This window comes from Amphiprion ocellaris, chromosome 15 (assembly GCF_022539595.1).
Source record: "Amphiprion ocellaris isolate individual 3 ecotype Okinawa chromosome 15, ASM2253959v1, whole genome shotgun sequence".
NCBI lineage: Eukaryota > Metazoa > Chordata > Actinopteri > Pomacentridae > Amphiprion > Amphiprion ocellaris.
Window position 1 is genome coordinate 16,916,240 of NC_072780.1, and position 14,001 is coordinate 16,930,240.

At 46.2% G+C, this 14,001-nt stretch overlaps 1 protein-coding gene across 1 annotated transcript; it reads right to left on the reverse strand.

The window, feature by feature from the left end:
- Window positions 1-1,511: 1,511 nt before the first annotated feature.
- On the reverse strand, window positions 1,512-5,099 carry sox4a (SRY-box transcription factor 4a). The gene has a single exon (XM_023286179.3). The coding sequence runs from the start codon at window positions 4,604-4,606 to the stop codon at window positions 3,494-3,496; it is 1,113 nt and encodes a 370-aa protein (XP_023141947.1). The 5' UTR covers window positions 4,607-5,099; the 3' UTR covers window positions 1,512-3,493.
- Between the last annotated feature and the right edge of the window lie 8,902 nt (window positions 5,100-14,001).

A 14,001-nucleotide genomic window follows, 5' to 3' on the forward strand; every position in this document is an offset into this window, starting at 1 on the left:
TGCCAGATAAACAGTGATACAGTGCAACTAAGCTAGTCTATGTGTAAAAATGGTTCTAACTGAACACAGCGGTGGACAGATAAACCAGTTGGTATCATGTCAAACTTCTAATCTATGATGGTTTTTAAATGCTAAAAAGATGAATGTGGCTTTTTTTTATTCTTTATAAGAAAAGCATGTACTTTGTTCTGAATTGCTGTACACTGATGTGACTGTTGTCTTGCTTGTGACCTGCATTCTAAGCAGACACATTGACTTGATCTTGTCTGACTCACTCAGGTTAACACAGGAACCAAATAAACTAATCAGCCATGAAGGTTAAGTGTGCAGTACAGCTCATGCATGTGCCTTCATGTGGGTCAGTGTGTAAACATGTGTGTCTTTTTGTGTTTCCCAGCATCCACCAAACTCTGAGGACTTTTTTTTTTTTCTTTTCTCCAACAGGAACACCTCAGACACACCTCGCACACGATTCCCTGTGTGATGTCAAGCTTATTGCAGACATCTGGGGGCCGGTGTCTCGTCTTTGGGACGGTGTGTGTAATGACCATGCCTTATCTTTCTCATTACCAAGCCCGAGATGTCAGAGGAAAGCTGGAGACGACCCTGCTCTCCTGACAGAGAGAGAGATGGAAATAATTACCAATGTCTCTTGTGGAATAGGCCGTAAATTGATACACACTAAATACTGTACCTTAGGGGTCTCTCTCTCTGTCTTCCTCGCTCTCTTTCTCGTCAGATGTACGAGACAAATGAATGCATCCAGAAGGAATTAATTGGATTTGGGAGCAGTCTCCTGCACAATCCACCAGGACAGACAAACACCCCCTCTATGCACCCTCCCTTTGGCACACACACACACCCACAGACAGACACACACGCCTCCTCCTCCTCCTTTATTCCAGTCATGCCTTGCAGAAATGTCTGCCACCCCCCCGAAACACACCCACCCACCCACCCCACCCTGATGGATCAGTCTGTGTCCCTTATCCCTCCCTCACACACACACACACACACACACACACACACACACACACACACACACATACACACACACACACACACACGCACACACGAGTGTCACGCTGCTCCCCAGCGGATTGCAACCTCTCTCTTGGATACAGTGTTTCCATGGCAGCCACGTTTTCCGCACGTGTAGAATCAGACGGAGTAAGAGAGGGAGAAAGAGACCACTCCTATCGATTCATGGGGTGACTATTGATTCAGTCTGCAGCTGCACACTTACCTACAGCAAACACTCACATGCGTGCATGCATATTCACACGCACACATGCACAAACAGAAAGTAAACATCAAGATTGTGGGTTGTGAGCAAAGCTCTGGAATGAGCGAATGAAGGCTCACCTTTTGTTCAGCAGGCTCGGTATGTGCGACTGCTCCAGTTATCCCCTCTGTGATACTTCTAACTGTTAAGTAACCACATGATGGTGCTTCATTTTGCTTGTTTAAAAGGTTCAAACTGTGAAAAACCACAAGGCACAAACACTTCCCACTTTTCAGTTCCAGCTGATTTTATTTCCTTCTTGGAAGAAAAGAAAAACAAATAAAAAACGACAATCTGTACAGAGGTCTGAGAGGCAGTGATTGACCCAAACATTGGCTGGTTTTGAGCAATAAACATCAAATGATATTGGCATGATTGGACAAAACATGATCATACACAGCATATTGCACAAATGAAAAAAGAAAAAGGACGATAGAAAACAAAATGTCTTGAAGTTAAAAAAAAAACAAAAAAAAACTAAACTCCTGGACCACAATCATCTTCAACATAAGGATGTCCAAAGATGGCTGTCCTAGTGCCTGTCGTTGATCATCATCATCATACATAAAACACACAATCTTTGCTTATAGTACAGTCAGTTTACATAAATATCTTCATGTTATTATTCTTTAAAAATCTTAAACACAACAGCTATAGCTACATATACCTGAATCTGAAATACAAATGCTATTTGCCATGCCATAATATAGGAAAACAATTAGCCTGCTATACTTAGCCAACAGGTACAGAAAGGTTAAATACTATTTTTTGATGCAATTTGCGCAATAACAGATGAAGCACTTCATACATCTCCCTCCCTCCAAAGTCTAGGCAAAGTGGAATGAGTGTGAAATTCCATCCAGTGGTTCAAATAAAACTTATCTTGATAAAAAGCACACAGAGGTATTAGCTCTATCCAAACAGTGACTCTCTGGGATCTTTCACTCATAAACTTTAGGTCTGTGTGTACTGGAAACACAGTCACCACTCAGACTGGGAGCCTCAGTGGTGCTTTGTTTACTTGGCTGGTGAAACTGGAGTCACTGTGCCATTAAGAAGCATGTGGGTAAATACTGTAAACACTGTGTGAGGTCAGATTGTGCCAAACAAACCCCCTTCTGCACGTCTAAACACCAATGTAGATCCAAACAACAATGTTGTAGGCTACCCACTCGCCGGAAAACCCCCTTTCTATAGATTTTGTACAAAAATACAAGTAGAAAATCATGACACACTCAAATCTCCTTAAAAGTGAGAGAAGTCAGACATTTTAAATAAGATACACTTCTAGCCCTTCCGCGCTGGATACAGACAGGTGTATGTGCACAAACACAAACGAGACCTGTACGAGAACAATACTTCTATGTATAAAAAAGTTTGGCCGGTATAAATACATCAATATAAAAAAACGTCATCTGACACAGAGGAACTACAAAGTTGAAGCACTAGGCAGAAAGAATGCGCGTCGGGGAACATTGGTCCTGAATTGTGCACTGAGTGTTTAAAAAGGTTCAGAAAAGGGTTTCTGAAGTTTTGAGTCAGTCTTTGTTGTAAGTCCTGCCGTTGAAAGAGAAGCTGGTGATAGTGAATTGTGTCCTATGGTCACACAAATTGCGTAAATACGCAGCAATGAACATTTTTACGCATTTAACAACAACAAAATCCTCCTCATCGCGGAGGGCATGCGTGTTGATATTGAAACGATTTCGAGTTTGGAAAAAAATTACACCTGAATAGCAACTTGATGGTCAATGTGAATTGGCTATATCTTAAACAAAACCCAACATGACGAGCTCTCCAGGAAGTGTCCCTTTTCCCGACCCAAAATAACATTAATATTCAAAGTTCGGTTTCAGTCCTCATCCTCTGCGGATTGGGTTGAACATTTGAGCTGGAGTCCGTGTGTTTCACTGCTCTCTGCTTACATTCACTCCTCCTCTGTGTCCAAATGCAAACTAAGCATTTCACCCCCCCCGCCTGCGCGTGCCCGTCAAGCGCACGGAGCGCTGTCCAAGTCTGTGAGCCGCGCGTACCTGGGCTTCAACGCGCACACAGGCCACCTTTTCTTTCCTGTTTTCACTCTCCCTTGTGTAGTGAAAGAACGGCGGAAATATTCTGGTCTGGACGCACACGCCTGTCTGGGGGGTTGAACAGTTCAAAACGTGGGGTGGGAGGGAGGCGCCGCGGTTCCTCTCCACCGTGGTCCTTTCAGTAGGTGAACACCAGGTTGGAGATGGTGGACTCCAGCCAGTCTCCTGAGATCATCTCGCTGACCTCCGGGGTGCAGTAGTCGGAGAAGTCGAAGTGAGATCCCGCCCCGCACTCCCCGAAGCTCCAGTCCAAGTCCCGGTCCAGCTCCGCGTCAGAGAAGCCCATGCCGCCCAGAGACATGCTCTCAAAGCCGGGGCTCGGGTTCAGGTCGAGCCGCTCGTCTTCAAACTCTTCGTCTGACGATGAAGATGACACAGATGAGGAAGAGTGAGAGGCTGACGGTGTTGGGGAGGAAGCGCGAGCGTACCTGAGGCGCGCCGTGTGTGAGGACTCGCTGGCCGCCGGACTCTGCTCCTCATACAGGCTCAGCGGGTCGCTGGACTCCGCCGAGCTGCTCAGGGTGGGACTGGCCGGGACTCCCACAGAAGGAGGCCCGCTCTCCAGACTGCCTGCCCCGCCGAACATGTGGGCGCGCCTCGCCTCTCCGGTGCGCTTCTCCGGGATCTGCCTGGCGCCAGACACTGACCTAGATTTGAAGAGCGACTGGTGATCACCGGGAGACGCATAGTCCTGCCCCGGAGCGCTCTTGATGCTGCCCTGCTTGTGCGTCCTGCTCACTCCTTTGGACGCGGGGCTTCTTTTAGCACCAGCCTTGCTGCGCTCTCCGCTCTTCTCCCCACGGTCCGTCTGCTTGCTCGCTCCGCTTCCCGACTTGACCTTCTTCCTGGGCCGGTACTTGTAGTCTGGGTAGTCGGCCATGTGTTTGAGTCTGAGCCGCTCCGCCTCACGGATGAAGGGGATCTTGTCTGTGTCTTTCAGCAGCTTCCAGCGCTTCCCCAGCCGCTTGGAGATCTCCGCGTTGTGCATGTCCGGCGACTGCTCCATAATCTTCCTCCTCTCGATCTGTGACCACACCATGAACGCGTTCATGGGTCTCTTGATGTGCCCCGTCGGAGTTTTGCACCACGCCAAGTCGCTGCGCTCCCGGGAGGAGGGGGACTCTGGGGTCGGAGACGCATCCATCTCCAAGTCCATTTCTCCCGTGTCCGTGGAGTCCCCGCCGGGTGAGTGAGCGTGGGCGCTCTCTGTCTGGCTCATGTGCTGCACCATCTCTTCCTCCAAGTGTCTGGAAACACTCTGTTCAGTGCAGTGCTTTGACAAAGTTCAAGTGCGCAAAAAAATTGCCTTGTAGGCTTTCACGAAAATATTCCTCACTTGTTCTTATTTCAGGCGCTTTAGACCCAGACCACTGTTAGACACGGGTCTAAAAAAAAGTTCATCCAAGTCTCTTCTCTGTCTCTTTTCAGTTCAGCCCGTTTTGGAGACGCGGAGTCTCTTAACTTTAACCGGTGCGCTTCACGGACAAAAACAAAAATAAACCCGAAACTATTTAACAGCTACTTTCAACTGCCTGTGCGGCTGAAAACTCGCCCTGCAAGGTTCAAAACGCGCCGCTGTGGGCAACAGCAGTGCAAGTCCCTTATGTGAACCTGGCTGTCTGCAGCGCAGCTTGTCTGTGCGGTTGAGGAACCATGTGGTTGAATGGAGCAGCTGCGCTTTCTCATAGTCTCCCTGTTTCCTGTGCGCTCTGTAATATTACTGTAAACACAACAACGAGAACTTCGCCGTTTTATACCCTCATCGCGAGACGTGAGAGCCAATCAGCATCTGTCACCATCCTGATTTTTCAGTCGGGCCACTCCCCCCTGGCCTCCCATTGGCTGAATAAAAAAACGGGTAATAATAATAATAATGTGCAATGAGGATCGTGTGTCTGACCTCATTCCTGTCAGACTCCACTGGAAGAAAGACGAACTTAGTGTGTGTGTGTATATATTAATATATATATATATATATGTTTATGTGTGTGAGTGTATTTTAAAGGAACACAGTGTCCTTTCCCCAGTTCCATGTGGAAGCTTGTGAGGATAAACTTAGATCCACATTAGTTTCATGTGAATGAATGCTGACTAAATTTAGATTCTGTGTAATATGTGGGGAGGCGCAGGGATGCTGAGAAAACACAAAAAGCAGCCACAACATGTTGTGTTAGTCACGCTGCAGTGTGGTGAGCAGGGATGCAGCGGAGGGCAAACCCACCCAAACATAGCTCACCCAACCTGTTATTTGCAAATCATTATAACACCAGCTCACATCATTACATCACAGGAGGCAGTATAAACAGACGCAGGTGAGGTGATGAGAGTTTTTATTTACACTCTGCATCAGTGCACTATGGTCAACCAGAAACCTGAAAACCAATCATTAGGAATATAATGAAAGTTGGCAGAAAGATGCATCAGGGCCACACAGGGGAAAAGAAAGGAAAAAAGTCACACTCACTCCAGCAGCAGTAGCAGCAGCTTCCTGCACAGACTGCTCAGATTCCTCCTCCTGCACAGTCCCATTATGTTAACATGTCAATGTCATGTAAGATCACATTACAGCCTGTGTCGCTAGATGTCAGGCTAGAGCCAAAGGGAGCAGGCGTATATTGTGTATATGTATGTGCTTGTTTGTTACCATGTACAGCAGATTTATCTCCGTCCTGTAATCGACTGCTTTGAGTTGCCATCATTAAATCATGCAGGTGATGCCATCAGCTGGTGCTGAAGCCTCCCTTTGATCCTGCTGCATAACTGACTGACATAAGTGTTTTTCACAGCTTCATAACACAAGCTTGGTGATAAATAAAAATGGGTAAACTCTGACCTTCAGTTAATGACAACCAGAGGGAATTAGAGGCTGAAATTAACAAAAAATGGATTTATTTTGCCTGATAAGACCTTCATGTACTCTGACATAACATCAGTTATGCACTTACGATGTGTATTCTTAATTTATGACCAGATTTATGTCAAGCTAAAAAAGTCATAAACTCTTTAAAAATGCACAACTCAGCCCCTTTGCCCCCCTCTGTGCTTACATAAATCAAAGACATAAATAATAATGAGCTCCTTCATCAGTCTATATCTTTAGCTGGCCCAATTACAAGCGTGCACCTGCCACTGGATTAGTTTGCAATCTCTCTCTATCTCCTTCCTGGGCTTAACACACACACACACACACACACACACACGCAGTGGCACGCATGCACAAGGGTTTGTTTAAACAGGTGTAGCAGGTATACCTGTAATCTTATCTGATGTGTGAGAAGCAGCTGTCAGGTAGCTTTCCACCACGTCGCCGGCAGATGCTCGGCTGTGGCAGCACCGGGATCCCGAGCCCCATCACGCCGGCCTATCGCTCTGTCATCTTCAGAGCTGCCAGAGCCATGTGTTTACCCCAAATACACCGGCGCTTTGTCTCAGCTCTGTTGACGCCTAAAGGGATAGTGTCATTATGAGAGAGTGCTGTGGGAGGCTGGGGCACTTGCTTCTTAAAAGTGTGTGTGGCTCCAACTAGAGTTAGGCTGCAGTGTTTTTGTTTTTGTTTTTTTTTTTTGTTTTTTTTGAGGATGGTGTGCTGATGTTTTCAAGTATTTTCATGAATAAAAACATAGAAATTGAATGGGGTTTTTTTTTCATATCAAAGCATGAAATGGCATTTTGGTAACCTTGGGACACTTCCATGCTGAAATTGTTTTAGGGGCTTTAAAAAATAGCATTAAAATCGCATTTACGGCAGCCGCACTGAGGTGGGAGTCTCGATTATTTCTGAGATGACTGACACGGTGAGTTTAATATTCACTTTTTAATAAAACATAAACATTAACCCGATATGTCAGGCGAACCCTGAAGCATACTGTAGGCTAAATTAGCATACAGCATGTGACTGTGCGTGAGTGTGTCTCTTCGCAGGGAGTTGGATTTTATTGTAACCGAGGCCTTCATGACTGAGCTGGGGAGGGCAAAAAAAAGGAACACAGTCGTGTCACAGTGTGCCGTATAAAGTGAGGGATGAGATGAAGAACCGAAACACCAGAGAGTGAAGAGATGGAAACGGAAGGCAGACGGAGTGAGCTGTGCGTGTGAGCGCTTGTATTTCAAACAGAGGTGCTCATTACCATGTACTTGCTTTTTTCAAGTGCTTAGGAATGACGTGCCAATTTGACCTGCCTGCTCGTCATCTGGGGTCAAACACAATGAGGCCTTTGTGTGTGTGTGTGTGTCTCTGTGTGTGTGTGTGTGTGTGTGTGTCTATGTGTGTGTGTGTCTGTGTGTGTGTGTGTGTGTGTGTGTGTGTCTATGTGTGTGTGTGTCTGTGTGTGTGTCCGGCCCTAACTGAATTGGACCTTTTCCAGGGATTGAATGTTTGAAAACCAGTGGGAAGTCCCCTCCACCCTGCAGTTAAACAGAAAAACTGAAGAGTAAGCACTGATTTGCATACACACACACACTTTCTCTCTCTCTCTGTGACTCATCCACATTCAGTTTGTCCCCACTGTGTTTTGTGTGAATGTGGCAGACAGTGCAGGTGGCCGTCTCACCCACCTACTGCTGTCAGCCCTTACACAACAACACCAACAAAGTCAGTTATTTTTAAGTTACCACGGAACACAAAGTACCTACTACTTCCCCTCTGTGACTCTTCCTCAACTTTGATAATCAGGAGTGAAATCAGATAAACAGAGATAAGACAACCGGTTGTATTCTTTCCGTCTGTCTTTAATCATGTTTTGAAATGGGCACGTGGACAAAATAACAGGAACGCCTTACAGCATGAAGCAGACCAATATAACAACCTGAGATAAGAGCTGTTGGGTTACGCCGCTGATCGTTTTTGAGGCCTTATTTTGTAGCTGTGAGGCATTGGATTCCATAAAACCGCACAGATGTTTGTGTTATTTTGTACACCCCTCGTTTGGTTTGGTAGTCTTTTTTTCCCTCTTTATGGTTGAAAACCAAGCGTACATTGCGACACACAGGAAGAAGAAGCTGCGAAGAAGAAATTCTTTAGCTTCTCGTCGAATCCTTCCTTCCGCTAAATTTTAAAATCCCCGAAAGTGAGTGTCACATAGATTCAGACACAAAAAGAGAGAGAGCGTCCAACGCGAGCGAGCCGAAGACAAAACAGAGAGTGACGTCGGCAAAAATTTGCTGTTGAGAAGGGAGTCCTCGCTTCCTCACTCGCTTTCCCCTCCGCCGCTGTAATCCAGAGGATTTGGGCAAAGTAGGCAGGGGTGGAGGGTGAGAGAGCAGTGGGAGTCAGATGAAGGGAAATGCGTGAGGTGTGGTTAGGCCAGCGACGCCACGCCCCAGGAATTCCCAACATCCCTCGCGCGAGATGGTGACGAGGCAGGTCAGATGGTTGCTGTGTCACGGCGATGCAGGCGAACTCACATGAACACACGAATGCAAAAACACACACAAACTCACGGCGAGACAGAGTCAGCTAAGTACCAGTGTCAAACACTGCAGGACCCAGACGTGCTGCAGAGTCAAATCGAGAGCAGAGACACACACACTCTCTCTCTCTCACACACACACACGCACACACACACACACACACACACACACACACACACCAAACTCGCTCACAACACACACTCAGCCACTCTCGCAGCTGCACTCTACTACACTCAGACACTCTGATACAACGATCGGTTTTTTGGGGGCATTGTCTAAAAGCCAGAGGAGTGGGAAGGAGCGGAGAATGAGAGCAGAGAAGAAGGAGGGGGAAAGGAAGGGAAAGGAGAGCAGAATCAGGAGATGGAGAAGTCGTCAACGGAGCTTTTTTGCTCTTTTGCAAAAGTCGTCATCCTTGTGCTCGTCGCTTTCCGTCGAAAGGGCAACTGACTATGGCAGTTGGAGGACACTTTCGATGTTCAGCATTTTAGGGAAAGGACGTCTGTCAGACCTGGATCCGTATGGAGCCGCACAGGAGTGGATATACTGCAAAAGAAGAAAGAATGAACACAGTTGCTTCTTTCTATTTCTGGGGAGGGAAGGCGCTTCAGAGTTTGGAGTTTACTGGGTCGCTGTGGTTTTTTGCAGAAACATCGATGGCCGCAGACGCGAAAGAGTCGGGTCTTGGGAAAGAGACATAAAGCGTCACGACGAAGTTAGGTAGTGAGCGGAGCAAGAGCCAGAGTATGGAGTGTGTGTGTGTGTGTGTGTGTGTGTGTGTGTGTGTAGCAAACGGGAATGCAAAGGGAATGCTGCATGAAAATCTTCACCCGAAAAAACCTCCCTGTACTGCTGCACACCAACAAGAAGAGAGCGACGACTGCAGCTCCTATCTCCCCTCCATCTCCTGCAGTTTTACCTTTTCGCTCTGCCATACATATACATCTCACAATCCACATGCAAGCAACATACACTGACTGAGCTTCTCGCAAGTGCACAGACACCCCATGTCACCCTGCACCCCCTCCCTCCTCCTCTTGCCCTCTCCTCCTCCTCTGTTGCAGGCGCAGCATCCTCCTCCTCCTCCAGGCAAGTCAGGTCAGGCGGGCTGCTCCTGTCCTCACATAGCCCAGCGAGCGGCGTCCTCAGCTCGGGCACGGATGCAGTCGATGCAGGGGTCGACGAGGACCAGGCGTGGAGCTCTGAGGCTCTCTGTAGCTCCAGACAAGCTCCAGACGCACTGACCTACATCAGCCTCAGTCAGACTGGGAGAGAGACTGAGAGAGAGAGGGAGAGAGAGAGAGAGAGAGAGAGAGAGAGAGGGATGAGGTGGAGAGTGGGGGGTGCAGGGAGAGAGAGAGGGAGAGGGAGGGAGAGCGAGAGAGGATGGGCGAGAATGATTGAGAGAAGGGTAAGCAGGCAAACGTCTGGAGAAGCTTGGTTGCAAAACATTTATCTAAAGAAGTGCAAGACAGTGGCATGATGCAGGGAGGAGGAGGGAGGATGGGAGGAGGAGAGGATTTAAAAAAAAAAAACTTGCTGCATCAAATTGCTAACTAACTCGACCCTCCTTTCACTGTAGGAGCGATTTTTTAAAAAATCCCTTTTTGTCCTCACCTTTGGCTAATCTGTATCCTCGCCTCACTTTTCCCCTTTTGCCTCTCATCCCTCCCCATGTAGCCTCCCCTCTCTTCTTCTCTCATCCTCTCCCTCTCTGTCAGTATAGCTTGATTTTCATCATATACCATCCGAAACGTCTCTCACTGTGGGAGGATTAGTCCGTCTCTGGCTGCCTGCTTATCTGTCTGCTCTGGCTTTCGGCTGCAGAGAGAGACGAGGAGGCGGAGGAGAAGTGTGTGTGTGTGTGTGTGTGTGTGTGTGTGTGTGTGTGTGTGTGTGTGTGTGTGTGTGTGTGTGGAGGCGAGGGTTTGGCATCTCTTGCTCAGTTGTTGTGGCTATATCAGTTCCACTCAGCTTATTGCAAGTGTGTTTCTGTCAGAGCAGAGCAGCAGCGGCTCTGCAGTGCTGCAGCAGCAGAAAGAGAACATTTTGTACTACTGTGGTCTGCATTCACTGTTCAGACAGCTATAGGTGTGTGTGTGTATATGTGTGTGTAGCTGTCGGCCCTGCATCTCCTTCCATGCATGGACTGATTGCATCCATTCTTGCAATGTGTGTCCGACTGGTTGTGTGTGATCATTACTCCCCAGTGCCGGAATCGACACTAAACACGGATCAATACCAATAGTGAAGCAAATATATCTGGCGAACGTTAGCGTGGCTCCCAGGGGACCCTGTGCGGCAGTGGAAGTCAGTCTCTAAAGCAACATACCTCAGTCACACTAACAATGTCTTTATCCTGAGGTGAACATCTATAGGCCCCGGGGAGTTTGAGAAAAAGGCAAGTGTATTAGACATTACAGTAAAATCCAACTGTGTCAGTGTATCCTGGTAAGGTCAGCGACTCACAAAGAGATTTGAAAATTGAAGATGGCCCAGGCATTTAAAAGGTTAGTTTGGTTTTCTTCTCTAAAGCCCAGGCGATTTATTGAGAGCTGTCAGTCCGCACAGTTCATCTATGAAGGACTAACCCCCATGTTATGGCTGTGGACATATTAGAAAAACTGGTTCGCTAAGATTGAGGAGATCAGTGCCAATCAAACAAAACACTGGTGGTAAAAATCCTCCTGCTGCACCTTCAGTTTCCTCCGACCGTGCAAGAACCCCTATAACAGGGCTTTTCACATAACTGACCCACACTGGTCAGATAAAAGGCTTTATTTCTGGCTGTCCTAAAATGATATTTTTCTGAACGGAGAATGTTAAAAAAAAATTTACAGGGAGGTAAGACGTGAGGTTGCCAAGCAACTAGAAGAGACCAGCAAGAATTGGTTTCTCATACCATCAGCTGGGTTTCACTTTTATAGGTTCTACTCTGCTCAAGGATCCACAAGGCCAATAGAATGACCTTCACATTTGACAGAGCCAGAGTTCTGTCTGCTTCCAATTTTTATGCTAAGCTAAGTTAATCGCCTCCTGGCTGTAGCTCCATGCTCAGCACACAGATATGAAGCTGGCATCCATCCTGTCATGTAACTTTGGGCAAGAAAGCAAATAAGTGTGTTTCCCATGTCACACTATTCCTTTGAAGTTACACTCACTGGTTTTGCACAGCTTCAGTCTTACACAATCTACATGAGTAAAATGTCAGATCAAAATTGATTCTTTTCATTGGAATCAATTTCTGTAATGCGTTCATGTGGACTTTAACTTTCAAAAAAATCTGGCACAAATTTACCCCAATGACCAATAGCAAACCATACTGAAAGTGCTGAATGAGAGAGCCAGGGAATATAAATTGGAGAGAGCTTTTATATTAGCCTGGTGACCGCACTCTACTTTTATTGCCATATAGTTTGAGTTTGACAGTTCATTCTTGACTTGGAACAGCAGCAGTTGAGAAGATAGTCAGAAAAAGTCCAGAACCTGAAGAACCAAAGAAGTATAATGATACAGGAAGTGATTGGTTTTCTAGGTTTGTTTCATATGAAACCCTGGAAGTATGAATCTGTGTTTTTAAGACTGTCATCAGTACACTGCAGTTTCAAGGTGGAAATATCCAGATGTGGTGTTGGCTAGTTTTGGCATGTGGTGTCCTCTAATACATTAAAACAACACCTTGATGTGTAAGCAACATTTTTATCAGTTTCATTAATTCAACTGGTTAAACAACACTGTGATACATCATCATCTATTAAACTGATATAGCAAGATGGCCACCTCACAAATGGAAGGCTACTGTCAATCTTTTAGCTCTGGTTTTCAGTCTCCAACAGCTTCTGATGAGAAGTAGCTGCCTCTTTACCAGCTAGTCGCTAATTTTGTCCTCCTCTTGTCTGCTGAGAAGCAAATTAAACTTCCACAGTACTTTCATCTGCAGTTCAGCATTGGTGAAATTTTGAGACACAAATTTGCCCCATTGACTGAAAGCAAACCATCCTGACAGTGCTGCCCTTTCAGGGAACAAGAGAAACAGGGACTACAAAGTGGAGGAGGCTATCATATTAGCTTTGTTGCATCACCCGAAATTTATTGCCCTATTTTACCAATATATTGAGCTTGACGATTCAGTTTTGACCTTAAAAGCAGCAGTTAACAAAACAGTCAGCAGTCCAAGACTTCTCAGAATACTGGAAACTTTCCTATAAGAACAAAACAAACTCCGCCTGCTGATATGGTCGAATGCTCTAGAAGAAGCAAGTAAATTGGAATTAAATACAGATAAATCTATTTCGATAGAAGCCACAGCCACCACTTATTTTTACTGGTGTGATGGGTCACTTGAAAATCAAGCACTGTTTTAGGGAAAGTCAAGCTTTTGAAGCTGTTGCTGAGAGGCATGACAAACTCAGAAAGTGAACCTTTAAGGAAAATTAGATTTTATAACTGAATGACCTGTATGGCAACATGTAATCTCAATCCACTCAAAAGTAAACAATGGTGAAATTTCTTTCTATGCGAGCCGAAAGAGCCATATGAAATGTAAACCATCCACTTAAATCTCAAAAAGCAAAAGCAGCTTTAAAAACAGCACGAGCCCATATGTGTATTTGTATGTTTCTGAAGAGGATGGTGAGGAGAGCGTTCCTCTTTCGCATGGCACACTCTCTGCTGCCTGATTATAGATGAAACTCTTAAACGCTGCCGCCAAGTTTTCAAAGTCAGTCCAGATCGAGACAGATAGAGATGTCACTGTCAGGGTCTCGTTCCCATTGCTGCTGAGGAGGGAAGTTATCAGGTCCAGATGTAAAGAAAAGTGGGTCACCACACTAAACATGTGCCAGACCCTATACATCCCCCATATGTACAGAGACCCACTGCTTACACTAGTGCACATATTTACACTTGCCAAGTCAGACCATTTTCTTTCCCTTCTCCAAAAATAGCACAGAGCAGACTCAGTGAGTGTGTATGTGTGTCTGTCTGCTTCCATCTGGTGTATATCTTACATCTGCCCATACATCCCTGCCTGCATGCACGGTTCCCCTACAGTAAATCTCACAATTTTATCATAACTACAGGGTGTGTTTCACATCGGCTTTTAAGTTTGCCTGTTCCCCTGCAGCCTTTTGTCTTAACGTCCTTCTCGTATGACATCCAAACTAGTAGCTGCTTTAAACCCCCAGACCCTTTCATGCTGTGCCTCTGCCATTGCAA

What these genes read in the sequence shown, in the direction of transcription:
- sox4a (XM_023286179.3), bottom strand. Translation starts at nt 4,606, where the DNA reads ATGGTGCAGCACATGAGCCAGACAGAGAGCGCCCACGCTCACTCACCC.